This window comes from Echiichthys vipera (genome assembly GCF_963691815.1).
Source record: "Echiichthys vipera genome assembly, chromosome: 10".
Lineage (NCBI taxonomy): Eukaryota > Metazoa > Chordata > Actinopteri > Perciformes > Trachinidae > Echiichthys > Echiichthys vipera.
Window position 1 is genome coordinate 27,592,399 of NC_139835.1, and position 21,159 is coordinate 27,613,557.

The window sequence follows — 21,159 nt, forward strand, 5'->3', positions numbered from 1 at the left end:
TTACACCCATGTGCGTCTTGTTCCAAACACTATTCATCAGTTATTTTAGAAGAAAGCAAAGCAGAGAGGGAATGTGGCAGAAGAAAGAAACGTCTGAAGACTATTAATTTATCTCCATTTAACGTTGTTCCTCTTATTGACGTTAGCCAGAGACGGGGAAACGGGGTAACAATCAGCTAATGCTTTGTTTATCGTGCGTGTGTGTGTGTGTGCATTTCCTGAAATGACACCTATAAATCAGTAAGCCTACAAACTCAATTAAAGTGAGATTGTCCAGGATGCTATGAGTTGATTTCCCTTTGAAATGTGGGACCTGATGTGAAGATAATTGAATGAAGTCATTGGTATCACTACCTTTGATGTAACAAGGCTGTAACAGAACGGTAACTGTACTTTAGAAAACCTTTTTCTTGTAAACTCTTAATATTATTCGGACTTTAAGCCACCAGTTTAAATCTGTTTGATGATTGTGTTTGTTCCCCTATGAGCCGTGATGGGCCGGCATGTGATTTGTAGTTGGTGTTGGCTGATAAAAAGGTGCAAATGTGTCTCATTGTGTCTCTTGGATTCATGCATCTGCCAGGATTCACGCAGGTTTCCACGAAATGACTTTGACATTGTTTCAGCGGTGACACACTGAACGCCTGAAACAAGATGTCGGGGCACAACTGAACATCAGCAGAGACTTAGTTCAAAAGTTGTGGAACCACAAACACCATTAAAGGAACATGTTTCATCTGTTGGTGTTAGAAAAACTCGATCCGTTTTAGTCGATTCACTTGATGGAAACAAAATGTTTAGACTTCTTGGATCCATCGTGCTGCAGGTAGAGTTTGGAGGAAGGTAGACCTGCAGGTTTCATTTAGCTGGGTCATTTTTGCGCCGTCTTTTAATCCTTTACATGTTTTATTTCTTTTTGGCGGCAGAGTAAATCATTCCGTTAAGTCTATATTTTGATACACTATATACCGTACCATGTTGACGCGTGGGGAAAGAGCAATGTTTGATTTCATGGTACCCTCATTTTGAACGTAGTTTACATAAACCAAAGACCAGATTTGCTCCGTGTTTCAGCAACACAACTCTTCACTGCCGTTAGAGCAGCAAAGGTTGATAAATGATCAACTATTAAATTAACCGCCAATTATTTTGATAATCGATTGATAAGTTAAAGTCATTTCTAAATGTGAATATTTTCTGATTTCTGGTAAACGGTGATCAACATATTTCACCCTTTTCCGACATTTTATGGACCAAATAACTAATTACATTTATCAAGAGCATAATAAACGGATTAATTTATGATGAAAATAATTGTTGTAGCCATAATTGCTATATTTAGACACAAACTGACTGACTTTTCTTGAGCCGATACGACTTATTTTCCCTCAATTTACATCATAAAAATGACATAATGATGATAACAAATGTTACGAGTCTCAAATTTAAATAAAGGAACATTTATTAAACTTAAAAAAAAGGCGTCTCCAGCAACACGGAGCTGCCTGAGGACGCCTGTCTGTAAATAATGCTGAGAAAAGCTATCGGTGAACGCAGCAGCCTGCATCGGCCGATACACGTAAAAAAACGCACGTCGATGTATCGGTCTATCACTAGTTAATATCCATATTGGGTGAACAATGTAGGACTCGTAGCTCTCTTGGAGTTTTGTATAAAAAGTTCCTACAATGTTCATCTAATATGGATGCAAACAGCTGAGAATCGTTCCAAGACAAGACCGTTCTGATACTTACAGACCGCACAGATTATTTGTGCAATATGTTATTAGTTTGTCTGCGTGGTCCTGAGATGCTTCACTCTCGATGCCAGTGTTCAAGTGATCTCTCTGTCTTCGCTCACTCATCAGGAACTTATTTTTATGTCCTTCGTCTCTTACAGGGAATCTAACTGTCAGTATGTGAACACGAGGGCCTGGCCTCCTCTAAGGCTGCAGTAATGATGCATTTCCCCCGTTCAGCGTTGCAGCCAGCCGGTGAACCGGGCGATAACTTTCACATCATCACCTGTGTGTTGCTCTTACCCAGAAATAGTTTGCTCTGCTGGGCTGAATTACAGTTCAGGGAATGCTGATTCCCTTTGTTCACTAAATACGTCGCCTGTTCGGAGAAACACTTAATACACAGATACAAGCTGGGATCATAAAATATAGAGTATAGAGTAATATATGTTTTTATGATAGCAGCTTTAGAGAGCTTATATGGCAAATTTCAGATAATTTACTGTTTCGGTTCACAGTCGCTGCTCTGTGTCATTTTCAGCCGCAGCTGTTTTCAGCTAAGAAGCTTTAAGAATCATCTGTATATCAATCATATATGAATAAACCCCACTATCAAACCTTCAGATAGTTTAGAAACTGGAATGTTTGGTGTATCTAAGTGCTGCTGAAGTGGAGAGAGAACTCTGCAAACACAAATAGACAAATCATAGTATTATAAAACACCTAAATGTGTGTTTTGGTTGTTTTAATTCCACTAGTCTAAAAAAACACATGTTATAGAAGCAAAATCTCATGAAAAACAATGCTTTTACCTGCGGTGTCTGCCCTAAAAGCTTCTCAAAGGGACAGAATATACTTTAAGGACTTAGTTTAAGAGCTTAAACAAGCAAACACACACGCACACACACACACACACACACACACACACACACTTGGCCCCACAGTGATATTCTACACCACCAGTAACGCTGATAAGCAGCTTGAGAAAATGACAGGTGAGCTTGAGTTACCTAATCGCAGCTTTCCTGGAACGTTTCATTGTAAAGATAAAGAACAGAATCAGCCGCCTCCCATTCGAAAAAGGTACAAACCAGCCTCGTGCCCACCTCTGGCTTTGTTAGTCCAATAATTACTGTCTTTCGTCACAGTCCGGTTGTCACGGTGCCACGATTTTAACAAGTAGAGGAGAAGAAACGGAGGAAGGGGAAGTGAATATGCACTCAGGTCGATCACAGATGACCAGAGGAGACATTATGGCGTTACACTCTTGTACTTTCCCTGTTTTTATTTGTTGAGTTTTCTGTTCTCCTCCTTTGGTCACAGAGGGACTTTTAAACCTTTTACATTAGAGTCATCACTATCAACATAAACATAAGCATCGCTGTATACACTGTATGCATCATATCCACCTACTTTGTCTATAAAGCCGCCTGTTAAATTAACAACTACATCTTTATTATCTAACATTTAATTGTGTTGTTTTTTTGTCTTTTTGTATCTGTACAGCGTAGTCGCGTGTTTATGTTTACCTTTGTTGTCCTGGTTTTTAGCTCTGTGTCTATTTCTGTGTCTGTACTTTAACAGCAAAACAAGAAGCCAAAGTCAAACTCCTTGTATGTGTTCACACTGGTTCTGGTTTTAATCTTACCAGAATTTTAGACTTTGATGAAATCCTCATATTAAAATAAAAGATAGTGAATATCACAGCAAAAAGAAGAAAGTATAGGCACAAAATAGGAAAAATAAATACAAAATACATCCTGCAAACAGTTTCTTACTCACTTCATCTTTGCCGCCTTGGGTTTAAAATCTGATTCTAGATCTGCTTCTTAAATAGCTTTAATACTCTGATACTATCTTATGTTGATACGGTGTCGTTTTTAAAACATGTGGTATTGAAAAAGTATTACATACATTATCCTTAATTATGATATTTTTAGGAATGTACTTAAGAAATTCTTAATCCACTAACACTCATACGATTTTGTCGACTAGGGCGCGGTACGGTTGCACTCACACTGGTCAAAGGAACTAGACTTTAGCCGTGAAACCTGTTTGGGCACGGTACGGATGGACAGTGTGAGTGTGCCCTAACAGTTTCTCCACAAAGAATCAAGCAAAAGCACCGATTTAAATCAATTACATTTGTTAGCCAGAGATTTGCCCATAAGATTCTTGGGGAAAAGTCATTCAGCATTAAAAGAAACATAAATAGATAGACTGGCGTCCTGTCCAGGGTGGACCCCGCCTCACGCCCGATGTCAGCTGGGATCGGCCCCAGCCCCCCACGACCCCGACAGGGACAAGAGGCTGAAGATGAATGAATGAACGAGGGAGCAGCTGTAGATTTACTGCCGGCTTTCCTGTTGGAGTTTCTCAACACAATAAGACGTTTGTCGCAGAGCACCACTTGGTCTCTCAGTCACTGTTAAAACCTTCCAGACCAGAGAGAGATGACCGTGTCTCACTCGACCCACCTGACATGCAGTAAATATTCTGTGAATTAATTCTTCTTTTCAAACGTGTGTGGAAATATTTCCCAGAAAGATGCATTTACGGCCGGTTGTTAGTCGAGTGCCGCTGATTTACGGCGTGGAGCCTCTCACCTCCCTCAGGGTCGACCGATACAAATTAATTATCAACCTGTCGGAGACTAATTATGTCACTGCTCCGACATTTATGTTACTCAGAGGGCGACTGTGTCCTCTCTGAAGGGACAACGTGTTCACTACATTTCATTCAACAGGTGATGGAAGATGATCCTTTACCTCTCAAGCACTGGGAAAATAACAACACACGGAAAATACTAAACACACTGAAAACACTAATAACAACCTGGGAAAATACTAATAACACACTAAAAATACTAATTACACCCTGAGAAAACACTAATAACACACTAAAAATACTAAACACACTGAAAATATTAATAACACCTTGAGAAAATACAAATAACAGACTAAAAATACTCATAACACCCTGAGAAAACACTAATAACACCCTGTGAAAACACTAATAACACACTAAAAATACTAATAACACCCTAAGAAAATACTAATAACACACTAAAAATACTAATAAAACCCTGAGAAAATACTAATAACACACTAAAAATATTAATAACACACTAAAAATACTAATAGCACACTAAAAATATTAATAACACACTAAAAATACTAATAACACCCTGAGAAAATACTAATAACACACTTAAAATACTAATTACACCCTGAAAAAACACTAATAACACACTAAAAACACTAATAACAAGCTGAGAAAACACTAATAACACCCTAAAAATACTAATAAAACACTGTGGAAATACTAATAGATTAAAAATACTAATAACACCCTGAGAAAATACTAATAACACACTAAAAACACTAATAACAAGCTGAGAAAACACTAATAACACACTAAAAATACTAAAAACACCCTAAAAACACTAATAACACACTAAAAATACTAATAAAACACTGTGGAAATACTAATAGATTAAAAATACTAATAACAAGCTGAGAAAACGCTAATAGTCCTAAAGTGAAAGTGGCGTGGATTCATTTTTGAACGCTTCTGAATGCAGGATGAGTCATCAAAAATCTGAAACCGTGTTACGAAAGAAGATTTCATAAGCATGGAAAGGAAATACCTCAGATTTGTATTTAAGTACGAAACTTTCATATCAAGGTGCTTTTTCATACTTTCCAGCTGTGGAAAATTACACATTTAAGCACCGTACAAACAAAATATGCATTAAACGGATTATTGCACTTCCTCGTCACGTTAAATCAGATGTTATTGTTCTGTAAACGACCAACATGAGGTTTCAAAATGTCTCGTCTGTTCATCATTTACACTTTGGCCTTGATTCCAAAACAGTTTCATGCTCTTTATTAAAAAACAAACACTTTTCAAACCTTTAAAACACCAGATTTCAAACTTAAGTGTGTTTTTAAGAACTTGCGTCGCCCGTCAGAACCCCGATTGCATCACCAATGACACGAAACATGACGTATGAACTCTTTCTCTCCTCCGTCTCAGGTGAACGGACCGTACCATCACTCCCAGTCCTCCAGTCTGTGACAGGAGAGCAGTCAGACCTCCGTGCCGGGGCGACGTGGTGACGTGGTGATGTCAGCCTGTCACGTTGGGAGCCATTTCTGGACATCGTGGTCTGAACTCCCAGCGTCTCTCTTAAGGCTCCGAGGGTAAAAACTCTCCTTTTGTTCTGCCAAAGGGACGAAATTAACAGTCGCGGCCCACATTTAGCAGCGTGTGGCCTGGTGAGCGGTCGTTCTCTCTCACCACAGACTATTTGTGGACCTGGTTACGGTTTCTGTATTATGCCTTACTCAGCAGTTTTCTCAGACATCCCTAAATATGAAGTTTCATGTCAAGCGTGACCGTTCGCTCAAAGCGTTTTCCATCAAGACTTTTTTCAAACGCTGGAGGAGGACGAGGAGGAGGACGACGCCGACGTCTGTCTGGATTTCCACACCGTCTCATTCTGCGCCGTAACCACGCCGCACGGAAGTGAAGACTAAGTTTCATTCAGGCGGAAGCTGGAAACTCCCGCCCGCTACGTTGCAATAACAACATCTGCGTTCTCCTGCGGGCACAATCGGGAAACTTTGTCCTCCTCCGGCGTCTGCATCACTGCGACACATGCTCCGGGACACAGGTGACGTAGAACAACAAGCCTCAAACTCCACGTAAAGCAGGAGGTCGCGTCCAACACACACCGGACGTCACCCAGTTTGTATCCACCCCATGTGAATGTGAAGCTCAACTACATAACAGACGTACTTACCTGAACCCACACCGAAATAATCCACAGACCCGTTGTGATCAGTTTCATGTAGGAACTATTTTCTTGCCTCTGCGCGGTGATACGGTTTACAGGTGGAGTTCCGGGTTTTACCGCAGAGAAGATGTTTTTCCGCCCGGCGTCCAACGGGCTTTCTGGGGGCTAAATGTCGTTGATTTAATCAGTAAATGGCAACTAAAGACACGGAGACTTGGCTTGTGTTAGGGTTAATTCACGACACACACTGCACTGCTGCGTTCATGCTCTCCGTCAAACACACTCACGGAGCTGTGCGTTCCCTCCACTCAAAGCCGCTCCTGGCCGCTGCACGCAAATCGTTCACCGCTCGCTCCAAAAATCTCTCCCTTTACACAGTTATTTCTTAAAGACCACTTATTAAACACATTTTTTTATACCTCATACATTAAAAACAACCCTGACGCTTTGCCCCAGCGTGGAGTTCCCACATGAAACTGCTCACAACAACTCGAGGAACTGGGTCGCGTTTCATGGAACAAGACGTTGCTACGTTGAGTTTCTTTGCCCCTTTGAGCTCCGCTGTAGCCGGACACTTATCACCAAAACAACCTGGATGAACGTAGGAGGAAATGTACCAATGTTTTGATTTTGATGGTGAAACGTCCCTTTAAAGGAACACAAGCTAGAAATAATGAAACTCACTCATCTCTATGAACAGACTCTGCACGTGAATGTGGAGTCTGTGGCGGGCTGGTTTCTGTTCAGCGATCACGTTTGAGCCCGCTGCACGAAGGTAAACAAATCCGTGAGAAGAGAAAGCGAGGCGGCGCACATCGGCCGTCTGTTGTCCAACAATGACTTCTTTACCTTTTGTTTTCCTGGATCTGAGTTCATACGCAGATATCTGTGTGTCTCCTGCTCCGATCTCACATTTCAAGTTGCTAATTTCACCGTAAAACCACAAACAAAAGGACGCAAAAGGAAAGAAGTTGGTTTGTCTCCTGCTGTCGTCAGTGGAGTTCGATGTTTGCGTGTTATAAATAATGTTTCGTCCCTTTTTTTTGTCTTAATTTGCACAGTCATCTCCTTTTACGTGGGTGTTTTCACGACGCACACGTAGTTCGATTCACGCTGGACGACCAGACTGCAGGCTTTACCTCATCGGTGCGATCACAAATCAAATGTATTGAGCTAAACCAAACATTCCTGTGATGGTGCAAACCTTTAAAGCGCTCATTATGTATTTATGTGTTTGACTCACATCTGTCACTGTCTGGAGGGATTTCACACGCATGCACACGCACGCTTCCGTCTGCTGTTTCCGCACAACGTAAGGAATCCGCACATCTTTGATTCAGTTCAGTTCTGCTCTCTCAGCTTTTTACGGTTAATCTCTCGTCTCTTAGATTTGACACAGAAGCGCGTCCGAACAGTCGCTGGAGGACGTTGCGTTTGATTTCTGTACTCTTGTTTTAAATCAATAATCAATCAATCATCATGTAAAGAAGATTTAAGTCGATTTTAACAACTTGAATCCGCTGTTTAACGTCTTTAAATCTTGGAGTTTGATTGAATACAAGTGTCTTTCTTTAAAAACATGAAGATTTAAAGACTGAACAGTTGTTAAATGCCATAAAGTTCCTGTTCAGTCGTCTCCATCTTTATAAAAAAGTTGTCTCCAGATATTAAACCCCGTCAGAGCCGTGATTACGTCAGAATGTATATAAACCATGAGCCAAACGTCCTGGAAATGTACATTATCTTTCTTTTTTTTATGATTTCAAAGTGATGAATGGGGCTCAGTTGTCCGCAGCGTCAGAGATTTACAGTACACTTACTGTTTTTTTAATATATATAAATATAAATGAATATATAAACTGATTAAAATGATTTTCCTCTGTAAAACTGTGTCGGCTTGATAATTGAAGAAGAAGAATTCCTTTATTAGTCCTTAATTTGACTTTTTCACTCTATTATTAACACACACACACACACACACACACACACACACACACACACACACACACACACACACACACACACACACACACACACACACACACACACACACACACACACACACACACACACACACACACACACACACACTTAATGGAGAGATGTCAGAGCGAGGGGGCTGCCAGCGACCAGCACCCCGAGCAGTTGGGGGTTTGGTTTGCCTTGCTCAACAGCACCTCAGCAGTGCCCAGGAGATGAACTGGCACCTCTCCAGCCACCAGTCCACGCTCCATTCATGGTCCACACAGGGACTTGAACTGGCAACCCTCTGGTTCCCAGCCAAGTCACCTATGGCCTGAGCTACTGCCGCCCCAGGACGCTGCTATTCCATTTTGAAGACTCGGGGAACATCCATCACCTTATTTCGCACCTTCGTTTCCTCCGCGCCTTAACTCCGCCCTCGTGAGACGCGACGGTTGGGGAATGGGACGTCCTCGTGCAGTCGAGTGTCACCTGTCGGGCGCTTTCACACCTGTAGTTTGTTTGCTTTGGTCTGGTTCAGTTTGTGTTCGACATCCAGAGTTGTAAATAAATGCAAATGGTTCTGTTATTGCTCAGAAATCTTAGCGCAGGAATTCGCTTCAGGCCAGATTTCTCTCTTTTTTTCCCACTGGAAGAAAACAAAAGAGCTAAAGCCTGTGTACATGTGTAGCGATAACACTCCCACAGTCCTGCACTCGTGTATCATCGCTCCCGTCACCTCGGGAAACTTTTTGGAGATTTTATAGTTTGACTTTTTTTGACCTTTGCGACAAACTCCACGTTGACTTTTTCGGGGGAGGGGCTTTTTGTTTTCTAGGACTTTTTCTGACTTTTTTTAACAAACGATGCCGTAACTGCTTTAGACCGGCCATCATATGACGGATTTAAGCATTTTTGGGACATGATATTTGGATGTTTTTTGACTGTTTTCGTCAACCTTCAACACGCTGTCTGATGTGATTTAAGCATATTTTTCTCTGTACTTTTGGACGAGCAAAATACCATCAAAGAAATCATATTATAGTATGACTTATTATAATAGTGTGTCTAAAAAAATTATTAGTATGTGGAAAAAAGTCAAGACGACATATTATACAATTATTTTTGCGACACAGGACTTTTTCGATATACTATTTTTTAAAGACTTTTGCAACATATGATGCCATTTTAACTTTTTTCAATGTACTATTTTATGACTTTTTAACACTTTTATGAGATTAAACGCTTTTTTCCAGATTTAATTTTAATCATTTTAAATGTACGTCTCGTGTGTAAACTGTTGTGAGCAGCTCACCAGCCAACAAAACAGATTTGAAATACGTTTCCCGTTTAAAAGCACAGGAAAGACGGAGACGCATAAGTGGCTGAATAAGGAGGATAAACAACAGGTGCTGCACTCGGTGTTTTTCCGACCGCTCTCACCTTCCCTGCACAGAGAACTGCGTCATGTTCCAGGAAGTGAAGAAGTGGCCCTGTGCTGATTAAAAACCTCCACCCTGCACGTCTGCTCTCTCGCTGTCCTCAACACCTCCCGTCTCTTCACCTGCCCACATCCTGCTGACCGCTGTGACCCGCTTTCATCATGTCACCGTCTTCATCTCTTTAATCTCTCTGTTCGTTCTACCTGGATTAAAGTGCTGAGCGGAGGGGATGAGGGTGGAAGGATGCTGCTTTCTGTTCTCTAAATGAAAAAGCTGCGGCGAGCGGAGGAGCAAATCCATCTTTTATGGACCTCCCTCCGTGACAGGCGGGGATTAGCGGCTCAAAAGACGGACGCAGACGGAGCCTGGGAGCACAGGAAATGATCAGTCGCCTCCGGCCGCTGTTTGAATAACACTCTGAGGGGTAAAATGAGTTGCTGGCACATACATAGAACTGTGACTCTTACATACTATATTATCTACACTGCTAGCCGCCAGCTGCCGTACATGTCAGTGATGAACAAGTGTAACAGTTGTCTGCGTTGTGTTGTTTATTTGCAAGAAGGACCGACACTCTCTCAGCTTCAGGGCCGAACTTTTGTTTCCTGGACAATGATACAGAAATGACTGGTCGGCTCACGGTCGAGCACAGCACTCGTTCGGCACAGCACGGGCTCAATCCCTGCATACTGGCCTTATTGGTGTTCATTCATCTTCAGCCTCTTGTCTCTATCGGGGTTACAGGGGGGCTGGAGCCGATCCCAGCTGACATCGGGCGTGAGGCGGGGTCCACCCTGGACAGGACGCCAGTCTATCACAGGACACATAGAGACGAACAGAGACAGACAACCATTCACACCTACGGGTGATTTAGAGTCACCAATGAACCGAACACCTGCACGTCTTTGGACTGTGGGAGGAAACCGGAGAACCCGGAGAAAACCCACGCAGACACGGGGAGAACATGCAAACCCCACACAGAAGGGCCCCTGCCCGGATTCGAACCAGGAACCCTCTTGCTGTGAGGCGACGGTGCTAATAAAGCACAGCACATGTTCGGCACAGCTTCATGGAGGAAAATTAGCCTTCGAGCTAAGGTCGCTTAGCTTCCTGAACATGATATCATGATAACTGCATTATTACATTACAGTGTTTACACAGTTTCAGTTTTCTATAACGCTGTGCTCCGTTTAACAAACCTACCATGGGCTCAATCCTCGCATACTTGCACTGTGTTTCATCACAGCCCGTATTTATGTGCCGAGTAGAGCCCTGCTAACCAGTGAGCGTCCGTGATGCATGAATAAAGATAAATATGATTGGCTGTCACTTTGAAAGTGACAGCAAAACTGTGTTACACATGTTCAAGTTCACGCAATAATCAGAGGCACTGCTGCAGAGCTGAGGACTTGGACATGTGAAAGAAACTCTCTGGAGTCCTCAGTGTTTCTCAGATCATGTCTTTACTGAGCTGCGTGCAGACAGCAGAGACGCTACCACAACGGGGTCAGAATGGTCTCTCCCGTTCTCCAGATCGCTTCAGCACATATACAGTCACATCAAAGCACCTTACAAACACAAGAACATCACAGTAACAATAGCAACAAACACACCACCCGATGTTCACGACCCCAGTAGATGTTATCGATGCTTTACGACCAACAAATGTCACCATCTGCAACCCTCATGTGACCCCTCTCCACAATCCCCCCAGCACTCACCCACAGCTTGAATACCAGTCAATTAAAGGAGTTCTTCTTCTTCTTCTTCTTCTTCTTCTTCTTTTTCTTTTTCTTTTTCTTTTTCTTCTTCTTCACCTTCTTCTCCTCCTCCTCATACAGAAACCAAGGATTTGCCTTAAACTCAGAAAAACCCACTTTGTTAAATTGATTTCTCGCAGACAACACAAAAATTAAGAATTGAGACGCAAACATGTTCAAGTCTCACCGTTACGTTTGTGATCCAATAGTATTCTGTTGTGTGGCAGTATTATCGTAGTAGAACTTCAGGACCTGTTTTTACAAAACATTTTAACGCTAAAAGTAACTCCTAACTTATGGATTTAGGTCAGTCTTAATTTAAGGACTCTTAAATCCATGGTCAGAGAATATTTCAGCCTGTTTTTGGGCTGAGAGCAGCTCCTAAATGAAGTGAAAGGGTCCATTTTCATTCCAGCTCAAAACCAACTCATCCTTCTCCTCTAAAATCAGCATCGGTCTAAAAAATCCCATATTGGTCGGGTCCTAATTTACAAAGTGTGTGCAACATGTAAAGATTGATGTGTACATAAGTTGCTAATTAAAGAAGCTCATCAGAAACAAAGGCAGGGTTTCCATGAGCACACAGCTTAAATATTTGATCCTCATCTTCCTAAAGAGTTGAACTAGAGTTTAAAATGCATTAGCTGCTCTCACCTGCTCAAACAAACAAAACACACACACATAAAACAAACTCCTCCGTGCAATCTCGGTGTGGACACAACCTCGAGAGCCCTCATGACTCATCGCAGCTTCTCGGCCCGACTGTAACGTGTAGCGCTGTGCAGCTGTTTTACATGACAGTGCTTCCCATACTCTGCTCTGACTCCAGACCAGCGGGGGCACCTATAGGGAGTGTGACAGAGACGCATAAAGGCTGTGGATCAGAATGACTCATCCGCAGGTTTGCAACAGAAGGTTCGCACATTCGCGAAACTAATGACAAATTGGTTCAACCGCAAAACATCAAATGACTTCAACGCGTGCAATAAAAGTTAAAATCAATAAACTTTCACAGTCAGCACCCATGTGTGGAGGCAGTGAGAGGTTTCATGACTGACGTGAGCTCACGGGTCTCAGCGTTTCCTTTGAAGCTCAGGTTTAGACAGTATTGTGTGACCCCTTGATCAATCACACCAGAGCCGATCTCCAGATGATAAATAACCAGAAACTGTCCGTATTACTAATTAGTAGCAGTTCACAAAACAAGAGGGGAACGTTGCACGATGTGACTCACGTCTCTAGAGGTCAAGACCCTGATCGTACCCATAAAAAGTGTGTGGACGCACTAATGAGACCTCCGAGGGAACGTTAAGTGGTTGAGTCATTACCTCTTCTACTGCTGATATGCTTCCCTGCTTTCTACCAATATATAAAAAAACAATACTGCTGTTGCGGTTGTGCTTTTTTATTTACTGTCATACGTCCAATGTGGTGGTTTAGTCCCTTTTAATCACTAGTAACCAAACGTCTGGAGTGGTTTAAGACGTCTGCTCTAAATATAATAAAAGGGAAGAAGAATAAACAATGACTTGAACGTCTGAACCAGAGGAAAATCTGATGCACAGCCCCCTGAGGTGATGCAAAAATGCAAGAACAAACAAGACTAAAGCCTAGTTTTTACAAAGCAGATCAGATCTGATCATTACATGTCAGAACAGTTGGTTTAAAGTTGGGGGTGGTACCAACAGAACCGCTCAATGCCATCGGGTTTGTTCACCCCCGCTCTGTTGAGGTACACAGACCACGATAACACAAAAGTTTGAATCACTTGCAGAACCATACGTTACAGTAATCACTGTAAAACCTACCAAGTTACAACGAGCTATAAGCAGCAGAGTCAGGGAAGACATAGGCGTCATCGGCGTGCCTTTTACCAGGGAGCTGATTGAGCACACTAATCAGCAGCTAAAAGCCACCACCAGACCGGAGGTAGTCCCAGCAACAACCGACCAAAAAAAACGTTTGGTTATGGTGACATTGGCATGCAAACATGTTCACATGACATTGTTCACTCACTCATCTTCAGCCTCTTATCCAGGGTCGGGTCGCGGGGCAGCAGCTCTAGCAGGGGACCCCAAACTTCCCTTTCCTGGGCCACATTAACCAGCTCTAACTGGGGGATCCCGAGGCGTCCCCAGGCCAGTGTGGAGATCTAATCTCTCCACCTGGTCCTGGGTCTTCCCCGAGGCCTCCTCCCAGCTGGACGTGCCTGGAACACCTCCCTAGGGAGGCGCCCAGGGTTCATCCTTACTAGATGATCCTGAACCACGTCAACTGGCTCCTTTCAACGCAAAGGAGCAGCGGCTCTACTCCGAGTTCCTCACGGATGCTGACCTTCTCCCCCTCTCTCTGAGGGAGACTCCAGCCCCCCTCCTGAGAAAACACATTTCGGCCATTTGAACCCGCAACATGACATTGTTTAACCACTTTATGTTTAGCGTGCTAATATTGACTAATTAGCCCTAAACACAATCAAAGAACAGCTGAAGCTGATGGGAATGTTTTTAGTTTTACAAATGTTGGACAAACTGACACTCGGACCTGATGTTTACACTCATCATGGACTTTTGTCGGGGGATCAAAGTCCTTACAATTCATTGTGAGGGGACAATGAACCAATATCACTGTGTCCCATTCAGCCATTATTGACATTTTCCAATAAAAAACACTTTTACTAGTTTTTTTAGCCTAGCTCATGATGGCAAACTGCTATTTTTCAATAGCACAGTGGGAGCAAAAGTTGCCCAACGCTCATGTTTTAAATATCCTACACTAGCCCACACCGGCCCCACTGGATATCTGTAGCAAAAGGTGTGTTGATCTTTCTGAAAACTGCTAAGATTCACTCAACAAACGTTCACTCAAAACCACAAACGTCGACCTGCTGGTGACACTAGAGTAGAAGTCAGGGGATCGTTCCTCGAGACAACAACCCATCCAATACTTCAGTCTAGACCAGAAAGTGGTGGACCGATATACAAGCTGGCTGTGTTCTGGGGACAGGAGAAAGGTAACGTAGCACGTAATCACACAATCCGCCCGTACACCTCAACGCAGCCTTGAGGACTACTTTCCCCCTCAGCACTCAAACAAACACAGATTACACATGGAAAATAAAAACAGATGGTGTTCAAGCTGCGTCTGGAAGCAATATCTTATCACAGAAACCATTTTCATGGAACTCGTGAGCTGTGGAGTTCAACTGGCAACTGTGTGTGTGTGTGTGTGTGTGTGTGTGTGTGTGTGTGTGTGTGTGTGTGTGTGTGTGTGTGTGTGTGTGTGTGTGTGTGTGTGTGTGTGTGTGTGTGTGTGTGTGTGTGTGTGTGTGTGTGTGTGTGTGTGTGTGTGTGTGTGTGTGTGTGTGTGTCTGTGTGTGTGTGTGTACATATGCCTTGGTCAGCTGTCGGCTTTTAAATGTGTTTGTTTGATCAAAACTGAATGATGAGTAATGACGAAGGCGGCAGGACGAGGTCAGAGCGCAGTAAACCACCAAATGATTGTTTTTGCACAAAAAACCTAGAAATACGTTTTGTTTATAGAAGCACAGCTAAAACGATTGACATGAATTTAACTGGAGACTATTTTAATTATCATTAAAGTCTATTTTAATACCAAATGTGAAACACTTCATGGTTCCAGGTCCTAAAATTGGAAGATTTTCTGCTTTTTCTTTTTAACTCTTTAAATTTATTGTTTAAATAAAGTTGAGCTTTGGACAAAACATCAATATTTGAAGGCGTCACTTTGGGCTCTGGGCTTTGGGTGTCACCATTTTCAGAACTTTTACAAACCTGATCAATCAATCGATCGATTAATATTGAAAATAATCAGCAGATAATGAAAATAATCATTAGTTAAGAGTTTAAAATGAGCTCTACCTCAACAACTACAACCGTAAGATCCTGCTTTTACTTTAATGCTGATAGAATATATAAAAGTATAACATTGAGCACTTTAAGTACATTTTACTTAATTATACTTACATTTTTTTAGGCTTTTACAGCATTTTTATTGTAATATTACTACCTTTACTTACAGTAAGAGGTCTGAATACCTCCTGATGATCAAATAAAGCGATGTGTTGTGTTAATATTTGAATAAACTGTGTCCACGCGCTCACACGCGCTCCCTTAGGATACTCAGGCATGTTGTATCTGAACGCAGCACACATGCGGCGACAGTATCAGGAGTTTAGATAAGCTGTTGTACTGATTATAACAAACTCCAGCACATCTGTGGTTTGTTGATACGAGCTGAGACACCGAGGCATGTCAAGACAATAATAATAGTTAATGGATGTTGAGCTTTCGGTTATATTTGGAACATTTAAATGTCTTTTTCAGTAAATATCGTAGGCAGGGTCAACAGCTTTTCACTTGTATCACGACCTTAAAACACAAACTGAAACACGAGAGATGATTAAAGGGTTAAATAATAATTTTAAATAATGTAAATAAATAATTAAAAACAAAAGAAACCCTTCTACTTAATTCAGAGGGACTATTTACTTGACTTAGTTTATGTAACAGCTTTAGTTACTCTTCAGATTATGGTTTTACATAATATACATGTAATTTGTTTCTAAAATACATAGTTAAAGATTAAACCAGTAATCTATTTGGCTTGTGACCCCTTAAATAAAAAGTACAGTCAAGTTTCAGATGTCTCTAAACTTTAAACGTTCCAGATTTGTCAACTAAACTTCTCATATGGTTTCTTTTCAAAAGCGATTTGGGTCTCGAAGACGTGAAATGATCCGATATTTTTCAAAGAAAGCAAAAACAGACTTTGTTTTTCTTCTTTCCGTCCTCATTAATCATCTCACACCCCTCCGATTAATGCTGAGACCCTTCGGAGGAGGAAACTACCAGACTGTATAAACTTGGCTCAGAGGTTAGAGCAGGCGCCCGTGTACAGTGCAGAGTCCTCGCCGCCGCGGCCAGGGTCCAGCTCAGAGATAAGGGCATGAAAGGCCAAGAAATATCTTAGTCCCAGCAGATGAATGCACCAACAGTACGCATTGATGCATCCGGGTTAACCATCTAATATTGTCATATCAGTCACAGAGGACATTTTAGTCATTTCACCTCACAGAACAAAGGAGTTGCTGGCTCGATCGCTTAGTTTGTTTGTGTTAATGTGTAACTTTTGATGTTTTAAAGGGTTAGAAAGTAACAAAACTGACAAATAAACAAACAAAAAAGGCAGCAGTAGAGATAAAGTTAGACTGTGTTCTCCATCCATCGTCATCTGCAGCCGCTTGTCCCTGTCGGGGGTTGCGGTGGGCTGGAGCCGATCCCAGCTGATGTGCGTGAGGCGGAGGCCACCCGGCACAGGACGTACATAGAGACGAACAGAGACAGACATTCACACTCTCGTTCACACCTACGGACACTTTAGAGTCATCAATGAACCTGATACCTGCATGTCTTCGGACTGTGCGACGAAGCCGAAGAACCCACGTTCTGTGAGGTAAAATTACTGTTTTTGTTAATGGAGTCTGGTGGCGTTGACGAGATCATAAATAATCATTAGTTCACCTTTTTTAAGTTAAAACAAGGTGGTCTGGTTGCTTGGTTACCGTATTACCGTTTTTTTCCCTAAGGTGCTCATTTGGTGAGACTTCGCCTACCCCCCTATTTATGGCCCTGCGCTTTCCATCGGTACCAAGATGGAGTCTCTACGACGTTCCTATCAAAAGTTATGGCCTATTTAAAATAGGGTTAAGGTTTGAGATTAGGGTTAGGGTTGGGGTTAGGGTTTGAGATTAGGGTTAGGGTTAGGGTTAGGGTTTGAGATTAGGGTTAGGGTTAGGGTTAGGGTTAGGGTTAAGGTTTGAGATTAGGGTTAGGGTTAGGGTTAGGGTTTAAGATTAGGGTTAGGGTTTAGAGGTCAGGGTTCGTTTAGAGACTTGAAACTTGGGCTACCCCCCCTATTTCATGGGTGCTGAGCGCACTCATGCTAGTTTCGTCGCGATCGGACGTCGGGAACCCTTTGATCTTAAACAATTGTGTGCCTATTTTTTTTTCCTTAGGTGCTAATTTGTTGAGACTTCGCCTACCCCCCTATTTATGGACCTGCGCTTTCCATCGGTACCAAGATGGAGTCTCTACGACATTCCTATCAAAAGTTATGGCCTATTTAAAATGGGGTTAAGGTTTGAGATTAGGGTTAGGGTTAGGGTTTGAGATTAGGGTTAGGGTTAGGGCTAGGGTTAGGGTTAGGGTTTGGGTTTGAGATTAGGGTTAGGGTTAGGGTTAGGGTTAAGGTTTGAGATTAGGGTTAGGGTTAGGGTTTGAGATTAGGGTTAGAGTTAGGGTTTAAGATTAGGGTTAGGGTTTAGAGGTTAGGGTTCGTTTAGAGACTTGAAACTCGGGCTACCCCCCCTATTTCATGGGTGCTGAGCGCACTCGTGCTAGTTTTGTTGCGATCGGACGTCGGGAACCCTTTGATCTTAAACAATTGTGTGCCTATTTTTTTTCCTTAGGTGCTAATTTGTTGAGACTTCGCCTACCCCCCTATTTATGGACCTGCGCTTTCCATCGGTACCAAGATGGAGTCTCTACGACATTCCTATCAAAAGTTATGGCCTATTTAAAATAGGGTTAAGGTTTGAGATTAGGGTTAGGGTTAGGGTTAGGGTTTGAGATTAGGGTTAGGGTTAGGGTTAGGGTTTATGGTTAGAGTTTAGAGGTTAGGGTTAGTTTACAGACTTGAAACTTGGGCTACCCCCCCTATTTCATGGGTGCTGAGTTCACTCGTGCTAGTTTCGTTGCGATCGGACGTCGGGAACCCTTTGATCTTAAACAATTTATGTGCCTATTTTTTTTCCCTTAGGTGCTAATTTGTTGAGACTTCGCCTACCCCCCTATTTATGGCCCTGCGCTTTCCATCGGTACTAAGATGGAGTCTCTACGACGTTCCTATCAAAAGTTATGGCCTATTTAAAATGGGGTTAAGGTTTGAGATTAGGGTTAGGGTTAGGGTTAGGGTTTGGGTTTGAGATTAGGGTTAGGGTTAGGGTTAAGGTTTGAGATTAGGGTTAGGGTTAGGGTTAGGGTTAAGGTTTGAGATTAGGGTTAGGGTTAGGGTTAGGGTTTAAGATTAGGGTTAGGGTTTAGAGGTCAGGGTTCGTTTAGAGACTTGAAACTTGGGCTACCCCCCCTATTTCATGGGTGCTGAGCGCACTCATGCTAGTTTCGTCGCGATCGGACGTCGGGAACCCTTTGATCTTAAACAATTGTGTGCTAATTTTTTTTCCTTAGGTGCTAATTTGTTGAGACTTCGCCTACCCCCCTATTTATGGCCCTGCGCTTTCCATCGGTACCAAGATGGAGTCTCTACGACATTCCTATCAAAAGTTATGGCCTATTTAAAATGGGGTTAAGGTTTGAGATTAGGGTTAGGGTTAGGGTTAGGGTTTGAGATTAGGGTTAGGGTTAGGGCTAGGGTTAGGGTTAGGGTTTGGGTTTGAGATTAGGGTTAGGGTTAAGGTTTGAGATTAGGGTTAGGGTTAGGGTTAGGGTTAAGGTTTGAGATTAGGGTTAGGGTTAGGGTTTGAGATTAGGGTTAGGGTTAGGGTTAGGGTTTGGGTTTGAGGTTAGGGTTAGGGTTAAGGTTTGAGATTAGGGTTAGGGTTAGGGTTTAAGATTAGGGTTAGGGTTTAGAGGTTAGGGTTCGTTTAGAGACTTGAAACTTGGGCTACCCCCCCTATTTCATGGGTGCTGAGCGCACTCATGCTAGTTTCGTCGCGATCGGACGTCGGGAACCCTTTGATCTTAAACAATTGTGTGCCTATTTTTTTTTCCTTAGGTGCTAATTTGTTGAGACTTCGCCTACCCCCCTATTTATGGACCTGCGCTTTCCATCGGTACCAAGATGGAGTCTCTACGACATTCCTATCAAAAGTTATGGCCTATTTAAAATGGGGTTAAGGTTTGAGATTAGGGTTAGGGTTAGGGTTTGAGATTAGGGTTAGGGTTAGGGCTAGGGTTAGGGTTAGGGTTTGGGTTTGAGATTAGGGTTAGGGTTAGGGTTAGGGTTAGGGTTAAGGTTTGAGATTAGGGTTAGGGTTAGGGTTTGAGATTAGGGTTAGGGTTAGGGCTAGGGTTAGGGTTAGGGTTTGGGTTTGAGATTAGGGTTAGGGTTAGGGTTAAGGTTTGAGATTAGGGTTAGGGTTAGGGTTAGGGTTAAGGTTTGAGATTAGGGTTAGGGTTAGGGTTAGGGTTTGAGATTAGGGTTAGGGTTAGGGTTTGGGTTTGAGATTAGGGTTAGGGTTAGGGTTAAGGTTTGAGATTAGGGTTAGGGTTAGGGTTAGGGTTAAGGTTTGAGATTAGGGTTAGGGTTAGGGTTTGAGATTAGGGTTAGGGTTTAAGATTAGGGTTAGGGTTTAGAGGTTAGGGTTCGTTTAGAGACTTGAAACTTGGGCTACCCCCCCTATTTCATGGGTGCTGATCGCACTCATGCTAGTTTCTTTGCGATCGGACGTCGGGAACCCTTTGATCTTAAACAATTGTGTGCCTATTTTTTTTTCCTTAGGTGCTAATTTGTTGAGACTTCGCCTACCCCCCTATTTATGGACCTGCGCTTTCCATCGGTACCAAGATGGAGTCTCTACGACATTCCTATCAAAAGTTATGGCCTATTTAAAATAGGGTTAAGGTTTGAGATTAGGGTTAGGGTTAGGGTTAGGGTTTGAGATTAGGGTTAGGGTTAGGGTTAGGGTTTATGGTTAGAGTTTAGAGGTTAGGGTTAGTTTACAGACTTGAAACTTGGGGCTACCCCCCCCCCTATTTCATGGGTGCTGAGCGCACTCGTGCTAGTTTCGTTGCGATCGGACGTCTGGAACCCTTTGATCTTAAACAATTGTGTGCCTATTTCTTTTTTTCCTTAGGTGCTAATTTGTTGAGACTTCGCCTACCCCCCTATTTATGGCCCTGCGCTTTCCATCGGTACCAAGATGGAGTCTCTACGACGTTCCTATCAAAAGTTATGGCCTATTTAAAATGGGGTTAAGGTTTGAGATTAGGGTTAGGGTTAGGGTTAGGGTTTGAGATTAGGGTTAGGGTTAGGGCTAGGGTTAGGGTTAGGGTTTGGGTTTGAGATTAGGGTTAGGGTTAGGGTTAAGGTTTGAGATTAGGGTTAGGGTTAGGGTTAGGGTTAAGGTTTGAGATTAGGGTTAGGGTTAGGGTTAGGGTTTGAGATTAGGGTTAGGGTTAGGGTTAGGGTTTGGGTTTGAGATTAGGGTTAGGGTTAGGGTTAAGGTTTGCGATTAGGGTTAGGGTTAGGGTTAGGGTTAAGGTTTGAGATTAGGGTTAGGGTTAGGGTTAGGGTTTGAGATTAGGGTTAGGGTTTAAGATTAGGGTTAGGGTTTAGAGGTTAGGGTTCATTTAGAGACTTGAAACTTGGGCTACCCCCCCTATTTCATGGGTGCTGATCGCACTCATGCTAGTT

The 21,159-nt window shown here is 42.6% G+C and overlaps 1 protein-coding gene across 2 annotated transcripts in view; it reads left to right on the plus strand.

Moving 5' to 3' along the window:
* The window catches only part of gdap2 (ganglioside induced differentiation associated protein 2), an 82,882-nt gene that overhangs the window by 33,951 nt on the left and 27,772 nt on the right, over positions 1-21,159 (plus strand). The window contains exon 14 of one of the 2 annotated variants that reach the window (XM_083922164.1): positions 5,780-8,339. The exons of the other annotated variant lie outside the window; for it this stretch is intronic. Coding sequence (XP_083778290.1) covers positions 5,780-5,821 — 42 coding nt within the window. The 3' untranslated portion in view covers positions 5,822-8,339. Of the gene's footprint in view, positions 1-5,779; positions 8,340-21,159 lie in introns of those variants that run through there. 2 annotated transcript variants of the gene reach the window in all.